Raw genomic sequence first — 26995 nt, forward strand, 5'->3', positions numbered from 1 at the left:
AACCTAAATGATTCTGTGATTCTATTCTAAGTTTATAGTATGGCTGTTGTAATAGCAAGGACCAGAAGCTGGTGTCCTGGATCATACTTATTAGTCCTATGTTCCCGAATTCTTTCCTCTCTGAGCCAGTGATAAATGTCTCATTAATAACCAGGGCAGCAAAATAAAAACAACTCTGAAAAATCCTAGTTTGTATGTCTTCCAACCACACGGTTTCAAAATATTCTAGTTAATCTGACTTAAAAGAAATCCGGTAGTTCTGACTGAAAGAAGGATCTCTGTTACAACTCTGCTTTTCATCCTGCAAAAAAAAGAAAAAGCTGTCTGTATTCACTCACTCTGCATAAAATTTTACGAATTCAAGAGTACAGTTCTGATGGAAATTTAAATGATTAAATTTCATTTAAACAGCATTCCCTTTTAGTAACACTCTGGCTCCCAGCCTACAAAAGACAAGGTCCCCTTTTTTCCCAAATCTTTATCTTTCCAATTATATCTGGAGTCATGTGATTCTGATGAGATCCCACATCATCTACTGAGAGTAAAATCATTGTATTTGTCTAAAAAAAGATATAACCCTCAAGGGATTCCAGCCTAGACAAGGCTGAGGACTGCAACACAACTTCAGTAAAATAAAGTATGCCACTAGAGAAAATACAGGTTGAGTTCACTCAAACTGACTTGTATCAGGTTAATTAACGAATGAAATATTCCACTTTTGATTAAACTGATCCCAGACAGAGTATTTAATTGAATTTTTTCTAATGAAAAATCAAGTATTAATCTGCAAAATCAACATTTTCCAGTTGACCATGTTGATTTTTCTGGACCGATATTTTTTCTGGAAAATAAACAAGTTCAGAATTACACTAAAATATGTCTTGAATTATGAAAAAAATTGCTTTCTCTCACTCCGACAGCTGTCATTTATAGCTGCTGCCCATCAATATTTCTCTTAGTTCCAAGTAACATGAACATTTGTTCAGTTTCTCAACCTCTGGTGAGATAACTCACAATCTTTTTCCCTTTTGGGGTTGTTTTTAAATCTGAATGCTATACTACTGTTCTTTTGCAACAAACTCAAACTCTCAAAACTTTCTACCTTTTAAAGTGGAAAAGCTTAAAGCTTTCCAGTTTTTCATTTCAGGCAGTGGTAAAATACACATCTTCCTGTACCCTCTTCTTTAAGAACACGCAGAAGCTCAAAGCTGAGTTTTCTTCAGTAGAAACTACTGAGGAGCTGGAAAACATTTGACCTGCAGTGCTGCAGGAGCTTCCACAGCTGCAGAGCCGTGAAATGGGTAAAGTCTCAATGAGCCTGTCTGAGGAAAAGCTGTGCACGCTCCCGGGAAGCTGAACCCTGGGGACTTTAATAGCCAGGGAATTTCTCCTCCCCTGTCTCTTTGCTGCTGGTGTCCTTCCCAGTTCAGGCTAGGCACATATTCAAGATGCAGGTGCACACACACACACATGCACACACACATGTACAAGCATGCATGACACTAATGTGGCCGGCCACACAGACCAACCCAAAGAGAGCTGTGCCTTTACCAGCACCCACAGAAACAACATCATCACTCCCATCAGCAAGCTCGTGCCTCTTCCTCCTTTCTGGCTGAGCAGGTTTGAAGATCACTAGTGAAACATGCACACCCCTTCCCTCTGTAGATGCACAAGCACATCACACTAATGGTCCCTCAGTTATTATCATGGGCTCTAAGTCTATTATCCATACCAAGACCTCAAGACCTTTACCTACCCACTCAGACCTTGGGTCTTTCCAGATATGTCTCCTCCCACTCTCTGGCTGGTTCAGTTTGAAGTTCCCTAGCGAATTACAAATACACAAACATGCAGATATGCAGGATTAGATTAATTAATTAGGATTAATTAAAGAAAAACACACACAAATTTTGGGCTTTCCAGGTGCTGGTATCCAGACCTACAGGCCCCTGTGACCCATGCCCCCTTCTCAGGAAGCCCAGCAGAAACACAACTGAGCCCATGCAGAGCCAGCCTGGTTATGGGGGAATGCACTTGCAAGGACTTGCATAGATGATGTTTCTACCTCACCCTTGGGAAGCCATAGAAGAAGCCAGTACCAAGTGCTTTTCTCTTATTGATGTTTAGGTGGTCGATCAGTCCTCTCTCCTCAGCCTCCAGCAGCTCCCTGACACTGTTGAGCTCCAGAGAGCTTCACATGCACTATACGTGGCCACTGCTCCTGCATGGAAGCAGAGAGCATTCAAGCCAGGTCACACCTCTTCTTCTTATGTGAGTTATGTGCAGGAGACTGGCCTTGTCCTCTGTCAGAATTGCTGCTGCAGCTGGGTGAAGGCAGGAGTATCAGAGGGATGAATCCTAGACACTGTTCTTGTTGCATCTCTAAACAGCCTTTTCTGTACTCTCAAAAAACTCTCCAGGAGCCTGGTTACGAGGAGAAGATGCATCCGGAAAAGGGCAGCACAGCAGGATAAACTCTGCCAAGTCTAAAATTAAACTTAAGAGGGCTTAAGAGATCAGTTATACAAGATACCCAAAAATAACTTAGAATAAATCCTAAAAGGAACAGTGAAAGCACTGCTGACATCTTCAGTTCTCAGTGAGATGCATGTCTGCATGTTGAAGTATGAATGTGGTCTATAAATACTACCAGTGGTTACCATTGCAAATGGAGAAGAGGTGTCCAGTACTCCAGCAACAGGGACAACAAAGGGAAGTGTTCTTCATCAGAAGAACCTTTAGCAGTAAACCAGGCATAATCCAGATACCAGCCATTGAAAGTGAAGTGACCTCCCTCCAGGCTTTTCTCCGTCTCCAACCTACAATCATGCTTTGTGCTATGGCTCTAAAAGGCCTTTTTCTGGACTCCAGCATTTTCTGTCCATATTATTTAAACTGGAGGACTCGGCCACAGCCAGGTCTCCTGGGCAAGCTGATTTGAGGGAGGATGAGGATGAACATTCCTCCAAATAGCCTGTGATCACACTCTACATCTGCCCTGCAGACAAGGCACCTATAGCCAAACGCTATAGTACCATTCGCTTCCTCAGTACCCAGGCGTTTCAGCAAGGCTTTGTACCTTACCATGTGTCTGAAAGGCTTACCGTGTTTCTCCAGCTCTCAGAACAGCCTGTGCAGTTTCTGTAGTAGCAAATGCCATTCCCCTTTGGCTGTCCTGGGATAACATGCTAGAGAGTCAGGTATTTGTTAAAGTTTCCAGTAATATGGCTTTAGCTTCACTGCAACCACAGGTGAGAGATGACTCAGTGCTAGCCAGTTAGCTTGAAGTCAGGTTAAGATAAAACTGCAATAAAAGTAATAGCTTACATCTGAAAAAAACCCCACAAAACCCAAACCCACACCACAGATCCATATGGCTAGAATCCTGCTTAATCTGCTTATATCCAGTCGAAATCTAAGGGTCACTCTCCCTATATTCCCTTGATTTTATGTCAACGCATTCCCGCCACACCTCATGGCCTAAAACTCAGAGTCTCTGGATGAGAATGATTCCTACTTACAGCAAGTATCTTTTATAGTCCACCTATTTATCCTGTTTTTTTGGTGCGGGGCCTAAAGTACACCACGTGTGAAAAGAAGTTGAGGGATATGGGCTTGTTCATGTCCCTACAAATAGAGGAAGGATGACTACAAAGATGACATTGCAGCTAAAGAAGCTCAGGTTGGGCATAAGGAAACACTTCTCCAGAAGGGTAGTGCAGCCCTGGGACCAGCGTGGGGGAGCAGCTCCATCACTGGAGTCACTAAAGAATGGGTATCATCATCCTTGAAGTATTTCAAGATTTGCTGGGCAAAGTCACAGCTGAGCTGATCAGGCATTAGTGATAGTCCTGCTCTGAACAGGAGGCTGGACAACGGACCTGCAGGGTCCTGTCAACACAACGTTTCTGGGATGCTGTGATTTCTGTGATCCCCCAGGTATCTTTCAGTCTGTCTGCCCCAAAACTTAATAACTTACTCATCTGACATTCCTTCTGCTCAGATATGGATGGGCCTACCTACCTCTTTGGGAACAGAGATGGTGCTTTGATAAGTCAAGTGCCACTTCCTTTTCTTGACTGTCCTCTTGACAGTGCCTGGATTCACAGAGTAGAAGTCCTCCCCTATGCCATGGAGATATTGAAAGGTTCATTTCAATGGCAGGTCAACCTTTTCTTTTATAGCAATTTATACAGAGACAAACAGACTGCAGACTATGTACACAGTATTTTCTAGCATATTTAGCATAGGTTTAAAACTGCAATAAATAAATAAATGTGGTAATAATAGCATTATAATAATAGATTGTAATTTCAGCACAGCTATCATTTGAATGATAACGTTTATCTCAATCCTGCCAACAAAGACACCAGAAAGATTAACATTTTATATTGGTTTGTACATATAATTAATTACAACTAAGAAAAAAATTACACAGTGACTTCAACATCACTACAGCGTTTCACTGTTTATTCTTTTTTAATGGCTCACATTTCCTAAATCAGTCTTTTGACTGTGCAATTAAAATTGAGCAAAACTAATAAAAAAACCTCCTCCTGAAGCTGTCTTTGCATCAATTAAAGTCTTAAAGGGCAAAATGGATTCTTCTCCGTTACCTCTGGCAGGCATGCTGTGCTCTGATTCCTCGAGGCAGGCAGGCTATTGGTCACCTCGGAACATCACATATTGAAGGAAACACACACTTGGTGTACCTAGAGCAGAGGAATTATTTTATAATCTCTGATTGCCTGAAGAAGTAAAAAGAAAGGTCAAAACATCCACCCTTAAGACACATTTCCTGCGCAGAAGCAATATGCTTCGCAAGAATGCCTGCAAAAACGGAGGTGGAGTCCTAAACAGAGGAAATTTAATTTACAATGATAAATGGATGCAGCAGCCACAAAGCAGAGGGAGTGGCACAGGGCTGTGATGGTCATAGCAAGGCATTTGCCTGCTTTTTTAACAATTTTTTTTTAAATGCTATGCAATTGCTTAGCTTGCTTTGTGCTTCAGGTTTTGTCTGTCCTAGTCACATGTGTCATATCTGCCTATTGAGACATCTGTGCCCATGGCAATGCTTCCTGGCACTGGGAGGTTCGGTCAGACCCTGGTGGGGCACAGGCATTGTCTTGACGATGAGGAGGAGGAGGGCAAAAGTGTTGGTGAAAGAGGCCTGTGTCCTCCCAATGCTACTCCATCTGGAGTGCAACACTGTTCCCGGCCTTGGAAGAGAGCATCACTGACCCAACAGGGACCCAACCATCAGAGAAAACGACTTCCTTCACTAACTGTATTTCACACTCCTGGTCAAGGGACTGTATCCTAAGGGAGAGCCCAGCCTTGTGAGCACAGCGGGTTTGGTCCAGGCTGGAGGCCCAGGTGAATGTCTGCTCTCTGTGTGGGACAACCTCGTGGTCCTTAGAGCCTCAGGTGGGAGCAGTGGCAGAAACACCAGTCAGAAAGAGGAGGCAGAGGAAAACCAATCAACTTCTGTCTCCTAAAACAATCCTTTTCTTTTAAAGGTGAAAAATGTCGGAGTTTTATTGACCTTGCCCCGGCTTCTGAAAAAGGTAAGACAATACAGTCAAGGCTTCTTCCCATTTTACAAATTGCATCAGTATTGTTTCTTGTCGTACTTCAGCACCAGGGGAAACATGACTTCCTAAGCACACAAGGACCTACATGTCATCCAGATTACACAGATGCAGGTGAGACAAATACCAAGGGTTTAAGACAGCTGTTTACTCAGTTTATGCAGATCTGTCGTTTCTCTGATGCATTTTCTCTTCATTCAGCTGAATTTTTTTCAAGAAAACAAAGACTTATATTGTAACACAGACATTTCCCTTCCTCTAGTGAGGAAGGACATGCTACACGGTTTCCTCAGGCATGAAGACTTTTATGGTTAGAAAACGGCGGTCACAGTACCAAAGGTCTCTTTGTGAGAGGGAATCGCGTAGATGCTTGTTTGTTTGATTTACCCTCGGGAAAAAATTATATTCAAGTGCACAGAAAGAGGCAGGCTGCAAAGGTTTTCTTTACCCTGATACCGGAGTTGTAAATTCTCAAATGAGCAGTTTAACCCATATTTCAAAATAGTGTTTATCATGAAAAATATGGGTAGAGTTCAATTAACAAACTGGGCAGCCCATCCTGCTCCCTGCTCAAGACAGAGCGCTCTGCCCACAGCTGAAGAGGTGCGCGAGCCTCGCGGTGTCCTTCAGGCTAACAGCGGGCTTCTGGAGCATCCAAAGGAGAGAGGAAAATTCATGTTGGTACAAAGAAGCGGTGTATTTTGTTAGATCACTTGAGACAATCACAAAACCTTCCTGGCATACGGTACCTTCTTCGGGTCTGACAGAGAGGCAGTAAGTGGTGTAAGGAACAATTTGTTTGTCTGAATTGCTGATCAGCTGGACAAATTGAAAGAGAAGGGCAATTACCATTAATAAAGCAGTGGGGTATTTCAGTGAGAGAGATAGTAACAGAGACAGTCTGTGAAATTCATTGTAAGTAAACCTAAATAAATTATGCACATAAGGGAAGAACAATCCTGGGATTACTGCTGCTAATGGGCTCTGAGCTGAATCTTACACACACAAATGGGACCTTGGGGCATAACTGTTCTTATGAAACCACTAGCTCAATACTCAGCAGCAGTCAAAAAGCAAACTATCTGTTAGAAAGCATTAGGAAAGGACTGAGAACAGAGCAGAGACTATCCTGTTGCATGAGGACTGTATACATCCGAGCGCTTCGACTTATGTAAAATATAGTGTGGTATTTTGTCCTTTTTAGTCCAGCTCACAGAATGGCAGCAAGGATAATCAGAGTTCTGGAAGGTTCTGTACAAGGACGAGACTAAGACTCTTCAGCCCGAAGGAGAGGCATGTGAGAGGAGATATGATGGACATTGATAAAGATGTAAGGGGAACTGAAAAGGCAACCTGGGGAATGGTAGTTCACTGCCTTTCCCAGTACAAGGACTAGTGAGCGTTGCATGACACCTTCAGGAGACAGACTCAAAACAAGCACAGTATGTCTCATAAAGGCAATGGGAGGCTTTTGTGCTTTATCCATTTTCTGTGAAAGTTCATTATGGTGCAGAATGCTTGGTTGCATCACCCACACGCTTTCCAAAACAGCATTTAGTGCTTTACTTAAGTATTTCTTCTGGTTGTGCGAAATGCTCTCAGCAATTTTTTTTTTAATTGAATTTTAGAGTTGGTGCACGATGTCAATGCATATTTCTAGACTATTCTATTTTTCCTTTTTGAGGAAGGAAGGTTCTTTTGGTGTAGCGGTATAAAGAAACTTACAACTATTTCTGAAGTCTTGCCATGGAGTTGTAAGGTGTATTGACAGAAAGAGAGGGGAATGCTCAGTCAGAGATGGAAAGTGCTGACCATCTGACTCATAAACAACTGTAGATCAAGTTGGACACTGCAAGATAGTTAATCTGAATTTTTCACCATCAGTCTTGTGCTGTCCAGAGATACGTTCATCACATGTGAAGAGAAAATTTTGTGTCAACGATGCCCAACTTACTTTTGCTGCAGAATTCAACTTCTTGACTTGTTTTCTTCTCTTTTCCAGACAGAAAGAACTTCCTACACCTTTAATTTCTTCACCCCCTCACTCAGCATTGACTTTAATGGTCACAGGCTTGTCAACTACTCAATTACACCCAGTGCTGGGACAGATTCTTGATTCTTCTTCCAAGTAAACGAGATATGAGAAAATGCATTGAATATAAAAAGTGGAGCTCAGTTATACAAATATATTGTGGTTTTCACAGTCCATTGTGTAACTGGAAATTTTTGGACTAAACTTATCTGCACAATGAGACTTCGGCTTATCCAGTTTCTCTACACATTCTTAGCATCACTTACCACTAAAACGTGGTTGTTCAAGGTTTCGATTATCTAAAATGTCTCCATGTGTATATGTTCTGCTACTGCAACTGAGCACTCAGGCTTTCTAAAGTTTTCTTTTCAGTTGGTTTTCCCTGATCCAAAGAAGACCTCTATCTAGCCAACTTCTGAGCTGTTGAAACACCTCTGAGCACATCATCTTCCACTTTTAAGGCATGCTAAAAGGAAGCCTAAGAACAAACTTAGTCTGGTTGTGTAGCCAGTCTTTTCTAGAGTCCCTCACCAATTAACAGCAAGTCAGTATAAAACCTCTGCATGATATTTAAAACCTTCTTAGCATAGAAAAGCTAATCACTGAAACATTCACAGCAGAATAAACCATCTATGGTAAGGCCTAGCTACACTCTTACCACAAATCTTGCGTTCATAAATGAAAATGTTTCTTATTCTTACTGTAAAAAAGTAATAACTTAAGCTTGAGCTTCCTATCTTTAATCCATTTGTGCTGATCTCTAGTGTAGCTGGGTACTATATTTCTGATCAGCTATTATACCCTTTCCATATATCGCACTCATGACATCTACTAAAAGGAGGCAGCAAAATTGGGGGCAAACAGACCCACAGTATGGTATAAATAAGCATTTCCAACCCACACTAGGAGAGCTCTTCCCTGCATTTAAGACAGCTGCCAACAATCTGTCAGAACCTTATAAGCCTAACATTGAATTTATTAGCTATTGCTGGTTGTTAGTGCCAAATCTGCTTACGAAAATCAGCTTGGTGATGGTAGATAATAACTAGAAAAAAAACATTTTCTGTGCCCACAAATATTTCTTATGACAGTTTCCGTTCACTATCAATAAAGGATGATAGGGCAATAGCTGGTTATCTTGGCCAGGACTTTTAATCTGCTCTCACAGAGCAGATGTTGTTGGGCCCCACGAAGTGTGCTGTTTTCTAATTTTCATTACAGATGTGACTAGTAAGATAGTAGGTATTTCCAAAAGGAGTTGGAAGGAAACCGCCACAGTAGGCTGGACCTTCCAGTTCTGGATTGCTCCTGGGATCTTCTCCACAAAACTTAATCCAAGTTTTGTTCCTGCTGGGTACTCTGATGTCCGAAGAAGAAAAGGGTAACCCGTTTAGTGAGGGACACTTATGCATTACACCACAAAGTACACTCAGTTTTCAGCTACTTGGTCCATTTTTGACTGCAGCTTGCAGCCTTTCCTCTCCCTTTGAGCTGTTAAAAACCTTGCTAAATCAGCTTTCTGTCAAGCTCCCTGCTGCAGTGCCCATCCAGATCACTCTGGCTGGGACACACTGCTCCTCTCATCACACCTTTTGGGTGCACCTTCCAGCTCCCCTTTCCCATTGCTTCCAATCTGTGCCCAAGAGGACTTCCAAGTGGCCTTGGAGGATACATTCACAAGGAAGAAACCAAAAGGTCTGGAAACCTTGGCACCACAAGGGAAAGCAAAAGGTAGCAATACATCCCATCAAATGATCTGATAAATGGCTTCACTGACTAGCATACCACCACACCTATATACATATACATGTCTGCCTCTCCCCCTGCCTAGAACTGTGTGAGGATTTGAACTCCTGCATCCTTCTATAAATGCATAAATGTCAGCTGTCAACCACAGCGACACAGAGAGCCGGAGGATGAGGAGTCATGACCAGCCGAACTCCTTGTGTAAGTGAAGGCTGGGATATATACAGTGGAAACCAGTTGGAAGCAGCGTTTGTGCTGGAAGAACTTTGCTGGGGAAGAGCGAGGGCTTGCGGGAAATGTGATGCCCCCAGGAGCTTTCGGGATGGTGTTCACTGGGTCTGTGACTCAGGCACTTTCCAAACACCTGCCATGCCTGGTCAGAGGTGCTCTGGGCTGAGGAGTCCTGTTGGGAAGTTCCTTCAGGAACAGGCTCAAAGGTCAGCATTGGCTCAAAGTTTAGAGATGGCCACACCAACATAGGACAGGATTCACAGGACAAACTCCTTACAGGTATGGTACAACCTGATCTAAGTTACTCCCGTGCTCCATAGGACCCCACTTGCTTCAGCTGTGGTATCTGTGGAATCATACCCACAACGAGCGGCAAAGCAGCAGGTCACCAGCAACTGCCTATATTGCATTGCTTTCTACTTATTTATAGGGAAATTCACATGCATAAAATAAACAAGACCTTTTAGAGACCATGGAGGTTGAGGCAAGGCAAAACCTTGCAGAAGGAAAATGCTCATTGCTAGTGAGCATTTAACAGTCCAAAATGTTACAGGGGACTTTTTAAATTAGAGACTGTACTGGCAGAGGTAGGAGATGCCTTCTGCGTGTCCTCTACACAGCTCATGATGATGCATCCTGTAGAGATGAAGCAATAAAAATTCTGTATTGTCTAAAAAGTAGCTGGCAAAACTAAGATAGCACATGGCAAACAGCAAATAAACAAATAAAGTCTCACCTAAACACAGCACGGAAAAAGAGAAAGCAGAGCCAAATATATACATGCTTCTAAGCCAGCACCACAACAGCAATTAATGAGGAGAGAAACTAGATGCCTGATTTTAATGGATACTGACATAATAGGTGTACCAGAAATTTGATGGGAGAAAGATAATTAGTGGGACAATAACGTCTTGATACTGATTACACTGAAAGACAAAGCAGATGTCATGTACTAAAGCTGAATCAGAATAACAAGGTAATGTCATTAATAGCAACACAATCTCTATGGATGGATTCCATGCTCAGATAAAAATTACAGAATTATATTAGTGATCACCCATTAGGGCGGCTTGCAGTAGCAGGGTTAAACTTGATATCAGAGAAGATATAAGGAGAGAAAACAAAACAGGAGGAGTAAACTTCAAAACCCTATGCACAGACAGAAAATGTCATGCTCGGTATAATGTAGAGACTAAAACTTCATGAGCATGGAGAAATTAGTTGGGAAACCTGCAACCCTTGACTTATTCCTGAGTGGTGCGGGGAGCTTGCTTCCAAATGTTAGTAAGAGTTACCTTGTATTTGTGACTAACAGACAAATTCAGCATTGTTGCAAAAGCAATAGAAGTTTAAAAACAGTGTGAAGAAGGGAATGCAAGAAAAACAGGAGCTAATTAAAAGAAATTAAAAGGTTCAGCTAAAAGGACAAATGGAGTGTGAAAACTTTAAAGATACTAGATACACCACAGGCTTCTAAGCTATTCAGAAATCTTTCTTTCTCAGTCACTGAATGACTGAAAATGGCAGATAATATTCAGTGTTGATAAACGCAAAGTGGTGAACATGAAGAGTAATCCTACCTTTACATATATAGTGATGGGTTCTGAATTAGCTTTTACCCCTCAGGATAGAGTTCTTGGAGCGATGACAGACACTTCTATGAAAACACTAATTCACTGCTCTGCAGAGATTAAGAAAAGATTAAAAGAAATATTAGGATCATTGTAGGAAATGAAGAACAAAACAAAAAAGTCACCATGCCACCACATGTATTCATGATGCACCCACCCGCAGCACTCTGTGTGCACCTCTTATCCTCCCCTGCCAACCCCAGCTCAAAAAAGTTATGATAAGATTTAAAGAGATAGAGAGGAGGGTTTGACAGTTGTGGTCAAAGATAGGGAATACTTTTTTGTATGAGAAGGACAACACAGAACAGATTTCGGGCTGGAGAAAAGGCAAATGAAACTCGTACCAGGCAACTTAAAAAACAAACCTCCTTTTTTGTGTACTGGGTAGCTGCTCCTAAGAAGAAGAAAAGAGGATAGATTTTCTAAAAGGACCACTTAGAGACTTGCAGCCAGAGAAAAGAAATGTAACTGGGTCTCCCACAAGAATCGTACACTTTCCAAAACAGTCCCCATTGTCTTCTTGAACATTCTGCTTACATTATTCTTAATATATCTGCAATAAGGTATATGCGTACCCACACAGACAAGTACCTGTGCACTTGTATTAGGAGAGTTATGATTAAGTATGCGGGAAAAAAATGTGTTACTAACATTTTATCTGTCTTCTCTTACACATCTATTATGAATCACTGAAGTTATTTTTAAAAGCTAATTAGATATACAAAGATGAAGCCATGATTAAAAGCAGAATTCAAGCTAAATTCGTAGTTCCTAAAAGGAAGCAACAGTGTTGCTTTTCACGCCAGTGATGCCAAAGGCATGGAGAACACGGATTCTCTGCCGTGGGGAATGCTAGCCACAAGGTCTGAACATAATTCGTTTCTCAGCCCAGAGCTGAGGATGGAAGTACACCACGGAGCCTGCACTGTAGCTCCATTTAGCCCAAATATATTTATTAAGGCATATGGGGTAGTCCTGCTTTAGAGTGTTTTTCATGGTCTTTTCCACTATATTACTCTACTGTTTTCACACCAGGAAAAACAAAATATAGGCACAAAGATAATCCACAGTCCGCTCAGTGCCATACACAGGATTAAATTCAGAACCAAGCTCAATGTCAGAACCATCAAAAGTCACAGAAAACACATCATCATGTAGAAGAGAATCATTTCATTCAGCTCACAGCTCCACCTTACCTTTCAAAATAAAGAAACCAATGAAGAACTGACGCTAAACAGCATCAAAGCATTTCTTCTCTCACCTCAGCAGTTTCAGGTGACTGTGTTTATCATATGGTCTCTCATGTTTTGCAAACTGCAGTCTCTTGTCTAGGTGCTGCCCTTTATCCATCTTGACTGTCTTAGTTGTTTTATGATAACAGATAGCTTTAGGTATCTCTGATGGCTTTTAGGATCATGAAGCTTACTTTGTTTTGGAGGAATGTCTCTCATAGCTTTGTGGTCTACTTCTCTCCTCCCAGTTTTTTTACAGTGCAGCGCAAGAGGAGCAGGCAGATGGTCTGATATTATGAGACTGCATTAACCAACAGATGGGCTGACTGCTCAGAGCTGAGTCCCTGCGCCAGCCACAACAGCATGCTCAATGTTTATTCCTTTCACCATTTTTTATTGATCACTCCAATATTTCTGGCTTGTAATTCCCGGTATTGGAGCAGCAGAGATGAGCAAATGACTAAAACATCAGAATGCAACTGGAAGAGAAAGTGTGAGATTTACGTGGCCCTTTTAAGCTTACTTTAATGCTTTTCCCACATAAGATGCATAACATTTCTCAATGGGTACCCACTTGTGTATTTTTTCCTCTCTTTTCTCTTGCACTGAATGTGAAGAGGAGAGATTAAAGTGAGATCCAGGTGTCAGTTCCAACATAGCGGGTAAGTCTGGAAAAGCAGAGCGATGACAGCCAGAGACAAGGAACATAGGGACAGCGAATATAGACCAGGAGGAACAAAGCAGATGGGACCAAAAATGCAGAGAAAATGTCATTTCACATAGGTAAACAGAACGTCTTAAAAATCAGTAGTGCAAGAAAACCAAACACCCATTAGGGTCTACGGAGCACTCCCCATAAAAACCAGCACCTACTACGTGTTTTGCAGCTGCCAGTATGCTCGCGGCATCATGCTACTACCTCTGGAATTGAGTATTAAAGAAATAACTAGATTTTCCTTGATGTTGCAGACCATCGTGGGCGCCACAGGCTATGGATGATCAGCGTTTTCCTAAGAACTAGATCAATAAGGAATAGGGAAGTGCACGAGGACCGTTAGGGTGACTCCTTCCACAGCAATCTCTGCTCCCTTTCCCAGGAGGGTGACAAGAAGGGCCTGCCCCCAATCTTTCAGTGACTAAGAAGATATGTTCGGGGTCCCTCACACACTGTTTAGGTCTAACACAGCATCTTACAGAGAGGACTTAGAGCTTCATCATCAAAAAGCAAACCAAGGAGAAGGAACCATTCCCATCTAGTACACAGGTGCTCTCCCCGCCATCTCCAATGCAAGTGTTACGTTCATAAAGCAGGACATACAGACCTGAGCTGTCAAAGGCAAGGGAACACAAGTTTTTGTTGCTGGTGACATGAACAACGGTGACAACTCCCCCGTCTCCCTGGCTGCTGCATCATGCATGGAGAGCAAGAATAACAATGAAATATTTTTGCATAAAGAAAGAACAACACCTGCACCATGGCCTCCTCCACGCAAATTCACACCACCCAAACCCAAGTTTTGCCCTCATACATGGTTCTTTTCCTCCCACGTTGGATGACATCTCTCCAGTTGACTGTCACAGCTTCTTGTGGTTTCCCTGTGTTGCTCAGCAGTGCAGGGATCTTGGGGACAATGACTGTGAACCATGGGCTAACAGGAGCACTTTCTTCCTCAAGTAACAGCATCAGTGTCTGGGGCCAGCAGCGATGCCAATGAGGTAGGAAGGATGCACACTCTCCAGGACAGTGTTGCTTGGACACTGATGTCTCTTCAGCTGCTCAACAATGCAGCACCCGGCTTGTCCTCTGAGTGCAGTGCTCTGGATTTCATCTCGGTTAGGTGCGATAATCTCAATAGTTATTCAGGAGCCCACATTGCTCAGCTCCACTATTTCTAGCACACAGAGGTTTTTTGTCATACGATGAAATGTGATGTAGAAAAAACCCCAAAGCCTCTACTTGCTTGTATCAGAATTTCTCAGCCAGATCAAGGTTGAATTGACAGAGCAGTGACTTGAGACGGTGTCTCATCGTAGCTCAGACAGACTCTGGCTATCAGAGCAGATGTGTAACACTGAGTTATGAGGCACCTGGCAAGTATAAACCTTTTCAAGATCTCTTTGGCTCTCTGCACCATCGTCCAGTCTGGCTACCTGCTCGGGGACAGCATGGCACAGTGTGGCAGTTCAAATGAGGCTGCTTAGGTCAACTCATGGGCCAGGAGGGCAGTTCTGCTATTAGAAGGGCTGTAAGCAGCAACCGCAGATCATCTTCAGCAGGGAGCAGAGGCTGAGGCAGTAGGTGTTTCTAAGGAGGATGAAATCCCACTGAGGCATTCTGAATACGAGTTTACCCCAATTAGGAAGCTGATTTTCTGTTTGAAAGGGCCCTCAGAAATCAATACAGACTCTGGACTACTGCTTCTTGGGCATTGCTCAGGGAACGCTGGGGCTTTCAGCAGCCTCACATAGCTTGGCAGGTAATACATTCATTTATGGGGGTTTTTATGCTGGCATAATTTCCAAGCCACTAGCCAAAATGCATGACTAACATTTTCATGCCCACAATTCCTGCCTATGCTGCATATAACATTGTTAACATGACTCAGCAATCTCCTTCAGGGAGAGCAATATTATTTTCCCAGAAGAGATCCTTTACGAGCAAACAGCTCATGTTTATGGATTAAAAATGCTTTGAACTCTAACAGCAATTTCTCTGTTGGCCACCTCTTCAGTGTTGCTTTGAGAACATGTACTAATATTGGATCTTTGACAGTCATTTTCATGACCTGACCAGCCCAGAGAAGCAGCCAAGAGGGGATTTCAATATCGTTATTTCATCTGGAGATAGGACCTCACAATCTGGCATCAGAAACTGTTGGCATACTGAGCTGGCACCGCAAATCAACTTTTCCAATTTGTCAACAAGTTTACAATCATACATATTTAGCATAAAACTCCACGGCTGCATGTGACTGTAGGTGGTAGGAGGTATAGATGCGTATTTTAACTCTCTAGAACTGGTTTGTTGGCTGTATTAATCTCAGAAGCTCAACAGTAATTGAAATTATGGAACTTTGTAGTTCCAGAAACAAATGCAGCAAATGCAGCAAATGCTTCTTTATTATCCTCCACATAGCCTCATTCAGATGGTAACCAAGTTCTTGTTATTTCAGTCCGAATTGCTAACGGATCTGAGAATGGCTTTAATAATGCAGTAGAAGACAACTAAGAATCATCTTTGCACGTTGTGGGGAAAGAGCACAGAAGCGCGGGTCAGTAATTTCTTGACATTCTTGAGGTCGGTTTAACCAGAGTGCTCTCACAGAAAAACTGGAGTCAGCAGCTGTTGCTTTTTTGTGACAGGAAATTGCAGTGGATTTGAACCAAGAAAACTTGATGTTTTGATACCTATTTTCGCTCAGGGTATTGTGAACTGTCCTTAGTTTTTCTTACTCCAAAGGGAAAAGGCCAGATGCAAACCAACAGAACAACCCATGATAACAGCTGCAGTTAACCCAGTTTCACATTTATACTTCTTAGCTTAGATACCAAACAGTCAAAATCAGCTCAAAACTCCTGGAAGTCATTAACCACACCATTCTTTGGATTCCTTAATCAGGAATTCACTGAAATGTGGTATGATGCCTTGAGCTCTTCTAAGCAGAATTTCTATGACTTTTTTCGGAATTCCTATTTCAAAGAAAAGTCAGCATTGGAGATTCCTGACTCAGAGTGCTCCTTGGTGAGAGGTAATAGCATGTTCATTTACAGTGCCTTCCCTGGTGATCAGGACTGACTTGAAATAAATTCAAGTTTTGTGAAGAACTTTGGAGCCCTGAGACTCACTGCAGGCTGAGATAAAGCTTCTTTACCTCACTGTCAGAAAAATACTCGGTTTGTTTCATTCATTCAGAATTGTCTGCAGCATTATTTTGTTAACACGTCTTTGGCAGATGCACTTAACATGATCACCAGCTTTGCCGTATCTATGAACCTTCCTTCAAAATATTGATGCTGCCCTCCACTGTCTGACAGAAATGCAAAGGACTAATCTTGTGAGATGGTTCATGATGTACTTGAGTTCCTAAAATTTCAGCGATCATGTGGGTAACAGTTATCTTTTCAGTCACGATGAAGAGTATGTTCACTTCACTTGGGGTTGCTGGAAAATGAATTTCCTTGGCCTGTAGCAATACTGATTCAGTGGCTAAGTCCATGAGGAGGTGGCACTGATGCTTTTCACCATGAACTCCACAGAGAAGACAATCTGTTAACACATTGTTGAGGAAATAACAATGGCTCAGAGACACGAAGAAGTTCAGTAATGTCCTGGCTAGTTTACTGACCTTCTTGCGAAATCAGAATCTCTGGACAACAACAGAAGCACAGATGAAAAATGTGCTTTCAGCAGGGCTATGTTTTCACATTTTAGGCAAAGCAACCTGTCTTGAGATCAGATGGTGTGGAGGTGGTATGATGAGGTAGGAGTCCTATGATGTAAGTTGACTTACGTGAAATTTTTCAGTGAGTCCCAGCTTTGCCATCTCAAGTTCCAGGTGAGCAGCTCAGCCCAGGTCCTGTACTTCCAGCTTTCACGTTGCAAGGAGGTTGTCCTGAAGATGGTGACCCCTTTACCTTCAGGAACAGCTCCACAGTCTGTGGTGCTCAGCTTCAGAACAATCCCACCTGTGACATAGAGCAGAATAGCTGTGGGGCAGGAGCAAAGATCCAAAGTGGCCCACAGTACAGAAAAGTAACCCTGTCATTGTCAGGAACACTGTCGAGGACGTGATAGACTGGTTGGTGTAGAAGCACCAGAGTAAAAAACAGCACGATAAGGCATGTTAGAATAGCAGGTGTTGATGGTACCAAGATTAGTGGGTCATCAAGATCCTAGTGCTCATCTACCTGCAGCTTCTCAGAGCAGGTTGGGAGATACAGGACAACAAGTAAACCACGATGTGTAACAGAGACGTGACAGGACAGCAAGACAGATCACTGTCAGCTCCTAGCCAGGACAAAAATGAATACGCAAACCTAGCACATTTTTGCTAACCTGCAAAAAGCCCAGAAGACATGAGGAGGACTTGACAGCGGCATCCTCTATATTATTTCAGGGAATCCTGGAAAGAAAGATTGACTGAATACGTGTGTCTTAGTATGCTGGATGGACTCCTTGCACATACTCGTGCTTGTGAGAACGTGTGTACGGAAGTGTAAGTGAAATCAGTTTTGATTTAGTTTTGTTTTAAAGTAATAGGCTCTCCTTTCCTAGGAGGTCTCACATTGCCGCCGCAATGTCGCAGCATTGTTTCCTACAAGGTGCGCAGGGTTGACACAGCGTCTGACAAATGCTGCACATAGTGAGGAGGAGGCAGGTCAGAACCTGAAATCTTTCTGCATTACCAAGGAACGTCCTTGGCATGACAGGCGCGTCCCAGCTGAGCTCTGTACACAAACCCACAGCACCTTCTCCGCACACGTAACAGTCAGTTTGACGAACAGGCAAGGAAAAAGCATAAACTGGACAAAAACCAAAAAATGAGACAAAGGTGGTGATTTATAAGAATACAGACCCTCAGATACAGCCCATCCAGGTAGGAATCTCCAAATGAATCAACTGCTGACTCTGAAGGAAAGATTTTTTCACAAAAGCTGAGTTAGGCCAGACAAACCCCTGGAGCAGAGGACACAGGCTGGTGGGAACTGAGACAGACAGAAAAGGTGACAGCAGAGAAAAAATGAGACAAAGGTGGTGATTTATAAGAATACAGACCCTCAGATACAGCCCATCCAGGTAGGAATCTCCAAATGAATCAACTGCTGACTCTGAAGGAAAGATTTTTTCACAAAAGCTGAGTTAGGCCAGACAAACCCCTGGAGCAGAGGACACAGGCTGGTGGGAACTGAGACAGACAGAAAAGGTGACAGCAGAGAAATCCCCGTCACCTGGAATGACTGAGGTCTCCTCAAGAGAAGGAGCTCTCTACTTTGCAGGAAGGAGGCTGTAAGAGATTGTAAGTGGAAGTAAGTGATGCCAAGTGACTGCCTCATGAATCTCATGTTGAGAGAAGAGCAGTGGGAGACCACTTTGCCATCAACACAGAACAGAAAGACACTGTCTCCTGAATTAATAACCTGAATCAACTGTTCTGCTTCTGGCAGCCCCAGGAAGATGCAAAATCCAGATATAGCTTGCATTTTCTGGTTGTTATTATTTCAGATGAAATTCAAAATGAACGCAGGCAGGACAGGACATACTCTGAACTATGCAAATACTACATGTATGACTTACCTTCCCCCACAATAAATGTATATTAAAAAGGCACAGAGCAGATATTCAGTGTACACCATGAAATTAGACATGAGAGTTAGACATAGAGTTCCTTTCCAGATAGAAACAGGCCCCAAAAAAAGAAATGATTGCCTATGCCTTCCACGGGAAACTCATCCAGTCTTTGTGTCTCATTGGAAAAAGGTTTCACAGGACAGCAAAACTCATGTCTCGAGCCGTTCATCAGAGCCATAGTTCAACTCCGTTTCTACTCCAGTTATCCCTACCCCAGCGAACTTCCTCCCTGCAGCCGCAACCCCAGCACATCAGACCTAGCAACTGTGCAATTAAAAAATCATAGAATGATTTAGGGTGGAAGGGGCCTCTGGAGCCGTTAGTCCAAGCCCCTGCAGAAGAATGTCCATTAGATCCAGCTACTCAGGACCACGTCCAGTGGAGATTTGAATGTCTCCAAGGACAGAGATCCAACAGCCTCACTGGGCCCCTCTGTCCGTGTTTGACCACCTTTTTGCTTAGCTCAGTCTGGAATTTCTGATGTTGCGAATTTTTTCTTATCCTACCGCTGTTCAGCTCTAGGAGTCTGGCTGTCTCCTCTATATCCTTCCATTAGGTAGCTGTAGACAGCAAGACCTTCGTCGTCTCTTCTACAGGATGAGAAGGTGAAGCTCGCTCTACCTTACCTTTACGCCATGCCCCTGTCACTTCCTCACCGTCCCCCATGCCCTCACAGCTCTTCAAATTACGACAAGCCTTCTCCAGCGTATCAGGTTTGAAGATCTCCTTGCAAGGTTATCCTGTTGGCAAAACCACTCGTGTCCCATTTGACCAGGTGTCTCAGCAGTCCTTGGTCCTGGAAGAGGGCCCTGTGGCTACAGAAACCAAAGCATTCCCTGTGACACCAGCCACACCGTCAGGTGTTCCTTCCTCCTGTGCCTTTCTGCTTCACCAGCAGGATAAAGAACACCAGCGGGGCCTTCCACCCTCACCTCCCAGAGCCCTCCTGTCACTCTGAATGTGCACAAGGCTGCCTCTAGCAGTGTCCCCTCACTTGCCTTCTGGTCATGTTAACCAGGAACCTCCCATAGAGCCATGTGTGCATCTCTTCAGCTTCCTGTTATTTCTCAAGCACGCTACACTTGTGTCTACAGCATCCAGCTTCAAGCACAGTTTCGTAAGTGGGCAATAGATAAAACTTGTATACAGCTGAAGTACATCAACTGGACCCCCAAGCCATCAACCTAACCCCCAGATCCCTTTCTGCGGGGTTGCACTCCAGCATCTTGTCCCTCGGGCTATACGTACATCCAGGATTATGCTGTCCCAGGTGTAGAATCCAGCATTTGTCCTTGTTAAATTTCATACTGTTGCTGATTTCCCAGCACTCAAATCTACCAAGATCTCTCTCTAAGGCCTCTTTACTCTTGAGGGACTCAACATCTCCTCTTAATTTAGTATCATCAGCAAACTTTCTTAGCATGCACTCGACTCCTGTCATCCTCAGGCCAGTGATAAAAACATTGAAGTGCACTGGCCCTGAAATTGAGCCCTGGGGAACACCACTGGTGACTGGCCACCAGCCTGATGTTACCCCAGTGACCACAGCTCTTTGAGCTCGACCCTTCAGCCAGTTCTTCACCCAAGGAAGTAGAGGACAGAGCCACAGCACAGCCTTGCACTGCAGTGACTCCTACAGCACTGCCCTTGTCTGTAGATACCAGCAGTGAGCAGCCTCAAGAGCTGAAACAGGGCGATAAACATCTGGGCAGATATGTTGTATATTACTCTTTCAAGTTTGGGCTGAGACATTTATGAATTAGGACTCGTTAGTTAGGGCTCTCTGCTGCCTCAGTTTGTAGGTCAGGTTCGCATAATCTAATTCTTTCCAACTCAAACCATTTTATCATTCTCTTGTCATAGGAACTTCTGTTTATGAGAAAATGAGGCAAAATCCCTTCTTAATCCTGCTGTATTGCAGAACAACACCCTTGCTGCTTCTCACTCATATTTCTTTTTGGAAAAGCGTGCCAGTTGCCCTGACACCAAGTTGACTAATAGGAGTGAGATAAACAGCTGTTTGCTGTTGATAGATGCAATATTCCACACGCAGTCACTGTGAGAAATTAAAAGATTTATTTATTACTATCTCTGTAGTATTGTTTAAAAACTCAAAAGGTCAGATAGGGTGGCAACAACGAATAGCACATATTAATTAGATGCAATTATAAAGACAAGTTCCCAGGCAAAATGTGAGCCGGGATCATCCTGGTCACTAATAGGACACTCAAATATTCGATAAAAGTGAGACTGCGTATCTGGTTTGATAAGCTCAACTATAGGCATTATCACACATATGTTCTTACAGGGAGGAGAGAATGTATTAATATAAGTGAAGCCTGTAGCAGTCTCTATGGTTACAGCTAACATTTTCTAATATAAGCCATTGTCTTCAGATGCTTAACTTTCCATGTTTCAACTGCTTAGGCTGAAATTTTCCATCACTGCTCATTGTTTCCAGAATTCTCTAGCAATCAGGTTAGCAAATGTACTGAGGAATTCTAGCAGATTCTCGTGCTGAAACAGCGATTGGAAATCTGGCAGGGACTCACTGTTATCATCTGTTACCATCCTCTCAAATTTACCCCATGGCTTGGTGACTTTAAAAGACACAGCAGATCCTGCTAGAGGCTTTGTGCTGAAATTTCCAAATGTAGCATCTACAGCAGATGAATCGGTCTCAGTTGGCCACTACCAAACGCTGCCAGACCCGCTTACCTGGGCACAACCCCGAAGTCCTGCAAACGGGGCACAGCAACTCTGCCCTTCACTGGAGGGGTTGTACCTAGGGGTTGAGAAAACAGAAGGCAGACCAAATTTTGTATCTGCAGCTCTTCTCCTGAGTATGTTATCAACGACTGGCTCCACCCCACCGGTATTCTGGCAGTTTTCCTATCAGTCCCGGCAGCGGAGATCTGTGCAGTGGATGCAAACACCCCAAGTGGGAACAGTCATTCCGCAGGACACCAGTTTCTAATAACAGGCCCAACATTACTCTATGATAAGCATTTTAAAACCTGGACTGAAAACATTTTCTTTGAACAGCCTTGTGAAAAAGAGGTATCCAAGCCTGTTCATCTCCCACCAGCACATATACTGTAAGGTATTATGTGCCATCACCACCATGTGTGCTAGATTCTGTTCACCTAAACCATGACAGGGAGGGAAAATGGATTCTGTGTCCTATGGTTTGGGTCAGAGGAGCCAAGATGTTCTAGATATACCCAGAGAGGTTCTTTAGCCAAGCTGAGATCTTAGGAAACAGCCTGTTCTTCTTGCAGTATCTTTACCACCCTGCTGCTCTTCAATACACAGTGACTCCTAGATATTCCTGATTTCCTAATTATTTTTTACCAACTTTAACCTCTTGAAAGTACTGACCAAATAAGTGACTGGTTGCTGCTCTTGTGCATTGCAGGTGTCCTGTGGCTATCAGTAGTATCTGAGGTGTTATACATCATGCTGTTAGTCGTCGGATTCAGCCTTATGTGCCTCGAGCTCTTTCATTCAAGCAGTGTGATCGATGGGCTCAAGTTAAATGCCTTTGCTGCTGTCTTCACTGTGCTTTCAGGTATGAACCTTCCCTTTCCCTTTTGCCCGAGGAGCCACGACAGAGCAAAATTCTAAAACTTTGAAAGAATAAAAACTGGGGTCTAATAGGCTCTTTTATGCCCATTTCGCTATCACATTTTTCACGACAATTTTTTGTTCCCTTGGAGCAAGGACCACATGATAAATTTGCCTCTTGCTAGGGAGAAGTGAAAATACATAGTCCTGATTTCGCAACGGCAATGGAGTAATTAGCCTCCCCCAGCCCGCACAGCCATTACCATAGCCATAGCCTGAGCCTCTGCTTTCAGCATCATCACACTGATAATCCAATAGGAAATGAAAAACATATAGTTTTGAAAATTCTTTTTTCTGTGTTAATCATAAGAGTAGATGAAGGCTTGATGCTTCAAACCAAAGAAAGAAGCCCATCTTGTTCATTAGCAAAATTGAGAATGAAAAGGGTTCTAATAATCGCACTTAGAGCAACCCCACGGGGAATCTGGGGACAGGTACATCTCTCAGAACAACTGTTTCAGGCTATTTTCATGCTCGGTCTGTACTTGGAGCCCTTCAGCAAATGAACTTGAGGAATACACTTCTCTAAAAGAAGTTATCCAATCTAACCATGTCATTAAGTGCCCCTTCACTTCTATGCTGGCTGAAAACTCCACTACCCAGGATTTATACGAGCAACCAGCCACAGCTGGCTTTTGTGAGCACTCCTGCATGGACCTCTCTGGCAGGAAGAACTTCGGCAATAAAGTGCATTTTATTCTGCTGTATTTCAAGCTGAAAGAGATTATAACAGGCAGTGTACATTTCTGTGAAGGGGTTGTATCTTCAGGGATAGCTTCAAATTGTAAAATACAGTTAGTGGTATAAAACTTAGATCAGAGGTAGAGCTGAGAGGACAAAAATATCTGGCAAAAACTGCCAAAGCATATTTTTCAGCTTTGGATGTAATTTGGATTTTTAAAAAGTCAGTTCAATATTCAAAATCAAACTATGTGGAATTCTTCAGCATTCGAACAATTATTTCCATGCTGTTTCTCTTTCTCTTCACCATTAACTGCAGTTTTAAAGTTTTGTAAGAATGATGAAGTTTTCTTTCCTACCCATCTTTCTGTTTTTATTTTGTCCTTCCCCCATTATAAGTACATTGCCATGATGTGTCAAACATAAACTTTAAAACTTTACATGGAAAAGGGATAGAAAAGTAGGACGAAGGAAAAAAACAAAACAAAACAAAACACTGCTAGCTGTTATTTTCAGTGACAGGAGATATCAGAGGAAAGAAGAAAAGCGTATTTTTTTAAGCTTAGCATATTTATAATGACACAGCTTAATAGAAATTAGCTAACGAAGAGGACTTTGCCTTGGAGCAACACACTTCTCATTAAATTCATGCTAGAGTTCCCTCTTAAAAGTGCAATGGGATCTTCATATTCTCATAGCTCAACATCTAATGGTTAGGAAAAATTATCCTAACAGTGTGGCCACTTATTGCTCTTTCTTAACCTCTTATGAGTCATTAAAAAAACCCCACAAGATCGCGATTTTGGTATTCCTCTTAACCTTATGCAAATTTAAAAACTCACATATGTCTCTCATGTAATATTTATAATAAAGCATTTTAATTAATGTGATATAGTCCACAAATAATACTTTTAGTAAAGGTGTTTGAAAATGCCTTAAAATATATTGTCTTTTCCAAATTTAATTCTTTAAGCTCTCCCATTACTGACACCTAGAAACAGCTCTGGCCCTGCAAGACTAATGATCTCAAGCCAACTATAAATGGCCAGTGTTTCTGCACTCCCATCCACTCCAGTCACTCCAGTCCACCATGTTATCAGGGTTATCCACCTCCAAGCATCTGTTGCCCTGGACCCCGGGTGGGTGGACATGCAGGCTTTTTGTCCTCTTTGTTCAGCCTTAAGCAGCCAGTTGGAGGAAAAGATGATCTTGTAAACACAGCATTTGTTGATGTACGTTACAGGCAGGTCATTTTATCAAAAATGTGACCATTAAATGTACAACAAAAAGTACCACAGGATATCCCCATGGAGAACTTGGCAAGGCATATCTAAAATAGACCAAACCGATGGGTGTCATGAGGAACAAACCAAACCACAAGTGCGTGAAGCAGCACAATAAAAGAAAGACTTGCATTGGTTTGTTACAGCTTGTACATGGCATAATGCCTCTGACAGCACAGCCAGGTACCTGTCCACCCCCGACCCTCCCCGCCGTTAGGCAGATAAAGCAATAAATGCCATGCTTTCACTGGGGTCCCTGTGTTACAGCAGGACTTGCTGATGACCTCCCACTCACCTGTATCAGTGGGCTGTCATCCCAGCCTCCCACGCAGCGAAAGGTCTGAACATTGCTAAAACCCCATTAAGGTTTCGCACGACAGGACGGAGCAGAGCAGCCTTGCTGAAGCTAGTCCTGGCCGTGTCAAACCTCCTAATGGCTCTGAGTGACTACGACATGTCTCAGGGCAGCCTGTAATATTTTATTAAGGTTGAAAAATTACTGACAGTAGGTATAGGAACAACAAACCCCAAACTTTAAGATCAATACCATAACTATTAGCTGGAGAGAAATCCACTGATTTAAAAAGTACAGCAAGCTCCCAGTGAATTCTGGAAATTAAATATAGCCAGAAACAAGCACCAGTTTGCTGTGCTCCCATTAGGCCGCCCACCCTGCTGAAATATCATTTATTCCGATGTGAATGGCTCTTTCCACCTCCTAACGTTCCAGTGTGTCACACTGACATGAAGCAGCTAAGCAAATCACCGCAGCTTCTTGGAATAAAATATCTGCTTTCAGCTTCTGCAATTGTTTGTATCAAATATGACATTCGTCTTGCTGAAGGTCCTGCTTAACACAACACAAACATGACATTCCCTGACTTCCCTCTCCCAGAATTGCCCTGAATCACCCACATGTCTGGTGAGGCTAATGAAGTGCTTTAGACTCTGAAAGTAAGCCAAAATTTGGGTCTGGGGAGGGAGAATCGGGATCTTCCACATGGAGGAAGGGCAACTGTGGAAAAAAGTAGATGGTCAGAGGTAACAGTAAATGACAACTTTGCTTAAGGAGCAAAGTGTAAGGTATGGGACCGCATTGTACCCCACCATGGCAGACCACCAGTATTTCAAAGTGCCTTGAACTGTCATTGCAGCACCAGGGGCTTTTGACATCTGTAGGTCCAAGGTGTATTTGGAAAATGATGCTCCTGCCCCACAGTTTACCCAGCTGCCTGAACCCACGCTTTTCGTGTGCTCAGCTGGGAGCTTCATTCTGCACTACCTAGGTACTAAAGCAGACACATCCCAAATTATTGTAGCTAGAAAATTGTCCAAGCATCAGAGCTGCTACTGGCCACCACTTCTTGAAAAGTGGGTTTTGATTTTCCTCAGACAGATGTCTAAATGTAAAAATACGGGCTGGCCAGCTAAGCGGCAGAGCAAATTCAGTGATCTAACTGCAACCCTGTTCTCTAGCATCACAGCGAGTCGAGTGTCTAATAGAGTGTCCAACCTTCACCCAGCTGTAGTTATCTCAGCAAAATATAATGGTGTCACAAAAGCAAGCATCATCAACAGTGTACCTTCAAGAGTATTCCTATGTCCTCTCACCACACATCGTCAGGAATGCTGAGTTCACTTAACTTCCTTGTGTAACTTCCAAACGTTTTATAAGTGTTCCAATTTATAAATCTTAGCAACTGTTCAGATAAAATATCGTTGTTTAGTGTTAACACATTCAATCTTGCATTGCCTACAGAAGCCTCTCTCCTTATTCTCTTACCTGAGGCCAGTCTGCGGTGGGCTAAGTGAGATAACTTGTGGGTGGCGTACCCCTGTTTTGCAGCAGCAAGGTTGGTGGGGATGCTAATTGTGCAACATTTTCTTCAACCATTTTCTTTCTTTAACTCTCCTCTTAATTGAGAATTCAGTGTGATGTAAAATAACGAGCTTTCAGTCACACCTTTCCTCTGCCCATGCAGCTCCCTTCCCCACAGTAGAATAGGAGGCATAAAACTACAAACAAAGACTTTTTTTGAGCTTTCAAGGCACTTCCAGCAGTAGCTATCTCAAGAATTATAAAAAACATCAGCACAAAAATTCCTATTATAATCCCTGCTTCTCAGGTCTCTTGGGGATGGTGGCACACATGATGTATACTCAAGTTTTCCAAGTGACAGTCAGCCTTGGGCCAGAGGACTGGCGACCGCATTCGTGGGACTATGGATGGTCCTTCTGGTAAGTGTCACCTCCAGTTAATATCTTTTCATTTTTGAGTTGTTCCATCAGTCTGTTGGGAGATTGTACATATCATCTCAGATTTCCAGGAACATGCATGTGAATTTCCGGCTGCCAGAATGGTAGGAGCAAAAAACCAGGATGGCCGTACAACTGTTGAGGTGTTAGAGGAGAGCTACCAGTGCCTGTGCAGCAGCAGCTGTGCCTATCAGCAGGTACACAGCATTTGTAAATAAACAGCAGCCACAATTACCAACACAGATTGAGCACTCTCATTAAAGTTCAATTTAGGTACATAATTGCCATGGCATTTCAGAGACTTTTAGCTTTTTTTTTTTGGGGGGGGGT

General features: G+C 43.0%; 1 protein-coding gene across 1 annotated transcript in view; it reads left to right on the plus strand.

Annotated features, from left to right (window-relative positions):
- The first annotated feature begins 5530 nt into the window (after positions 1-5530).
- The window catches only part of LOC104078434 (germ cell-specific gene 1-like protein), a 40234-nt gene continuing 18769 nt past the window's right edge, over positions 5531-26995 (plus strand). The window contains exons 1-3 of the mRNA XM_009580078.1: positions 5531-5573; positions 22237-22389; positions 26536-26647. Coding sequence (XP_009578373.1) covers positions 22278-22389; positions 26536-26647 — 224 coding nt within the window. The 5' untranslated portion in view covers positions 5531-5573; positions 22237-22277. The remainder of the gene's footprint in view (positions 5574-22236; positions 22390-26535; positions 26648-26995) is intronic.

Source organism: Fulmarus glacialis, unplaced genomic scaffold (assembly GCF_000690835.1).
Source record: "Fulmarus glacialis isolate BGI_N327 unplaced genomic scaffold, ASM69083v1 scaffold5046, whole genome shotgun sequence".
NCBI classification, from domain to species: domain Eukaryota; kingdom Metazoa; phylum Chordata; class Aves; order Procellariiformes; family Procellariidae; genus Fulmarus; species Fulmarus glacialis.